Source organism: Pygoscelis adeliae, unplaced genomic scaffold (assembly GCF_000699105.1).
Source record: "Pygoscelis adeliae isolate BGI_AS28 unplaced genomic scaffold, ASM69910v1 Scaffold122, whole genome shotgun sequence".
NCBI lineage: Eukaryota > Metazoa > Chordata > Aves > Sphenisciformes > Spheniscidae > Pygoscelis > Pygoscelis adeliae.
This window is the reverse complement of record NW_008824358.1, coordinates 5,491,665-5,494,867: the sequence shown is the minus strand read 5'-3', so window position 1 is coordinate 5,494,867 and position 3,203 is coordinate 5,491,665. Positions and strand designations below refer to the sequence as shown.

Sequence of the window (3,203 nt, the reverse complement as noted above, 5' to 3'; positions counted from 1 at the left end):
AGTGGTCTGATTGACCGATCTGCAAAAGAAATATTCAAAGTCTAAGAAGTGTTTGGGTTTCAGTAGTCAGTATTCAGTTTGTCTTGCAATAACCCCACAAGAAACTGACAAAATGGTTCAAATGAAAGACCCAAACAAACAAAAAAGAAAAGGCAGAGAACCCAGAAGGAAGTTTAGCATGAAATATAATCAACTCTTAAAATTTCAATAGCACTCAGAGTAAAGTAACAGGTATTTGGGTGAGCATACCCACTGTCAGGTAACACAAGGTTAAAACATTGAAAAAGTCCTCTATGCTTTAGGATACAAACAATCTATTAAATAGTATTTCACCAGAACTATCTTCAATGAAGGGACATAGTCCTCAAAGAAAGAAAAGGAACAAAAGCATGTATGTTTGAAATATTACGTTATTTCCATGATGTGTCGATTTCCTATTAATTTTATTTTAGTCCGAAGTGTATAGGACTCTGGAACAGCCCAGGCCTTATAGGCTGTTCCCTCTCCTAATTCTTTTCATTGCTGTCTTAAAATGCTGATGTATTTGACATCAGTTTTATATAAATGTTGAATTTCAAAGTATTATCTTATACACGAATGGAGATAGCCATGATGGAGATTACTTTTCAAGCAGGATCAAGAGGGAGAGAATGAGTATATACCAATCAGTAAGCCTGCCTCTTTGTATTTCAGAGTTTAGCTTAGTTGTCTCTTCCACCTCTCCAGAGAGATGTGGGACTGCAGGGGTAACATCTCTGCAGTTAGGATGAGATCTTAGATACAATAATATCAACAAAGGTGCCAAGATTTCTCAAGATCCAGGCTTATACATAAAGGAATATGCACACAGCCCCAGTTGATATACTGTTTTAAAAATCAGTACTGATAAACAAGAAACTACAAGTTTGTTTTCTTCTGACATTACTGCAGAAAATCAACTCTGCAAACAGCAGTTATAAATTACTATCTTTTCAAACATTCACAAGGATATTACAAAATATTTAAAATACATTGTAAATAAAATGTTCCAGCCTACCTATTACTCTGCTTGTAAGAATTTCTTTATCAGTGGAACCAAGTTCTCTTCTTAGATAGTTTGTAGGGATTCTTCCTGCTGCAGCAGCTTTCTGACGATAGTCAACCTTTTAAAAACAAAATGGGGATTCCTAAGGACAACAGATTACTAGTTTCAGAGCCACAGAATCATTCAGGTTGGAGGGGACACCTCAGAAGGTCTATCGTCCAATTTCCCGCTCAGAGCAAGGTGAAGTCTGAATTCGGATTACATTACTCGAGGCTCTGTCCCGATGCCCACATGGACTCTCCCATTCTAGTATCATATACGGACTGCCCAGCCAGTCGGTGCCCAGCCTGAACTGTTGCAGGGCACTAGCGCACCCCAAGTTACAGGACTTTGTGTTTGTCCTTCTAGAATTTCATAAGATTCCTGCCAGTCCATTCCTCCCGCCCCTCCGGATGGCTGCCCTGCTTCTGAGCGTATCATCTGCAACCCCTCGGTTTGGCATCATCAAACTTGAGCAGGAATTCCAGGTCATCAATACAAGTAACGAAACAGGCTGTGACCCAGGATAGGCCCCCTGAGGAACTATTATTCAGCCTCATGGTAGAACATGAATCATTAACCTTTAATAACCACAACACTTCGAGCCTCATAATCCAAAACAGTTTTCCACACATCTAAAATATAATGTCTGAACGTGGATGTTGTGGGCAGACAAAGTTCACAAGGCTTTTGTGGAAAGCCTTGCTAAAGTTAAGGTAGAAAACATCCACTGCTCATCCCTCATCCATAGGTCTAGTCATTTTATCATAGACTGCTATTCTGAAGTCCAAGCCTGCTACTTGCATTCCTCATTGCCGCCAGCACCTTGAACACCACTCTTTAATGATTACTAGTGCTAAGGCTACCACCGATTATCACAAAACTCATTTTGTCATTAGTACTTACCACTAATGGCATAAACTGAGATGCAGAAGGCTTAGTTTTACTGACTGCTGTGACCATTACTGCTGTGTCACCTAGCTGGATTAAGAAAAAAGAAAAAAACACAACTGAAATTACCTGCAACCAAAATACTGTCTGAAGTCCTAAACTTATTCACAAACTAAAACTCCAGAATATTCTTTGCAGAAAACAACCACATAAATCCATGCTTCTCACCATCATTTTTGCTCTTCAAACAAACTTTTTTCCTACAAAACACAGCTGTACATTCATTAGGGATTAAATTGCCACTTGGGGCTCTATATCCTTTTAATAGGCTCCGATGTCCTAACAACGACTGTTCAGATACAGAAATCTTGAAGCACTATGAATTTATGAATTTTAGCTTTTTTTTTTACCTGAACAACAGCAGATCCATCAGCAAACCTAGCAAGTTTTCCAGAAGACAGTTCCATCTTTCTATTGAAAAGAAATAGTATGTTATCATGGTGAATTAAAATAAATTTTCTAGTAATGTCTGCATTCATCTACAGCATCTACTCTACAGAACATTGGCTACGCTTCACATTAGATGTAAAAATCCTCATTAGATATGGAAATTGAAATTCTTTGACCAAAAGTGACCAAATCCCCGTACTTTAATGTGCTTTTGCCTCGAATGTCCTGCGCTTCTTTCACCCAGAAGTAAAGACTTGCGGCCACATCAGGTGTCACCCAAAGGTATGCCTCTGGCTTAGAGACAAAATGCTTTGCTTGCACTGGAAAATGAATCACCCACCTGCTCAAGTTGGGTTTTAGACTCTTGCCACTAGAAAACACAAGCACACGTCCGCTGTACCCTCGGGAGAAAAGGGGAACAGCCCGCACACCCACAAAACACCTTCTCCCACCACAGCTGCAGAATGTTCTCTCTCCCGTAGAGGAAAGAGAAGGAAATACAGCTGCTCTCCCCCCACTGTGAATGAGAAACGGCACGCAGGAACGCCAGCGGCAGTTTCTCCTCACGTTTGTTTAACCCACCACCCCGGACAGCTCTCTCCCCCTCACTCCGGGGCCGTGGGGGCCGGCACGGCCCCCTGCCCAGAGCCGGTACCGAAAGCCGCTCCTCAGCCAGCGCCGCAGCCCCGGCTCGGGGAGCGGGGAACACCCGGAACGCCTCCCCGCTGCTCCCCCGCTCCCTCAGGGCGCGGAGAGCCCCTCACCTGCCCCCCACCTCCACCGTCACCGGCCGGCAGGG

At 42.6% G+C, this 3,203-nt stretch overlaps 1 protein-coding gene across 1 annotated transcript in view; it reads right to left on the bottom strand.

Annotated features, from left to right (window-relative positions):
- The window catches only part of PNPT1 (polyribonucleotide nucleotidyltransferase 1), a 20,554-nt gene extending 17,357 nt beyond the window's left edge, over positions 1 to 3,197 (bottom strand). The window contains 5 exon segments of the mRNA XM_009319589.1: positions 2 to 19; positions 1,037 to 1,142; positions 1,970 to 2,044; positions 2,365 to 2,425; positions 3,169 to 3,197. Of these exon segments, the coding sequence (XP_009317864.1) occupies positions 2 to 19; positions 1,037 to 1,142; positions 1,970 to 2,044; positions 2,365 to 2,421 (256 nt within the window). The 5' untranslated portion in view covers positions 2,422 to 2,425; positions 3,169 to 3,197.
- Positions 3,198 to 3,203: the final 6 nt, after the last annotated feature.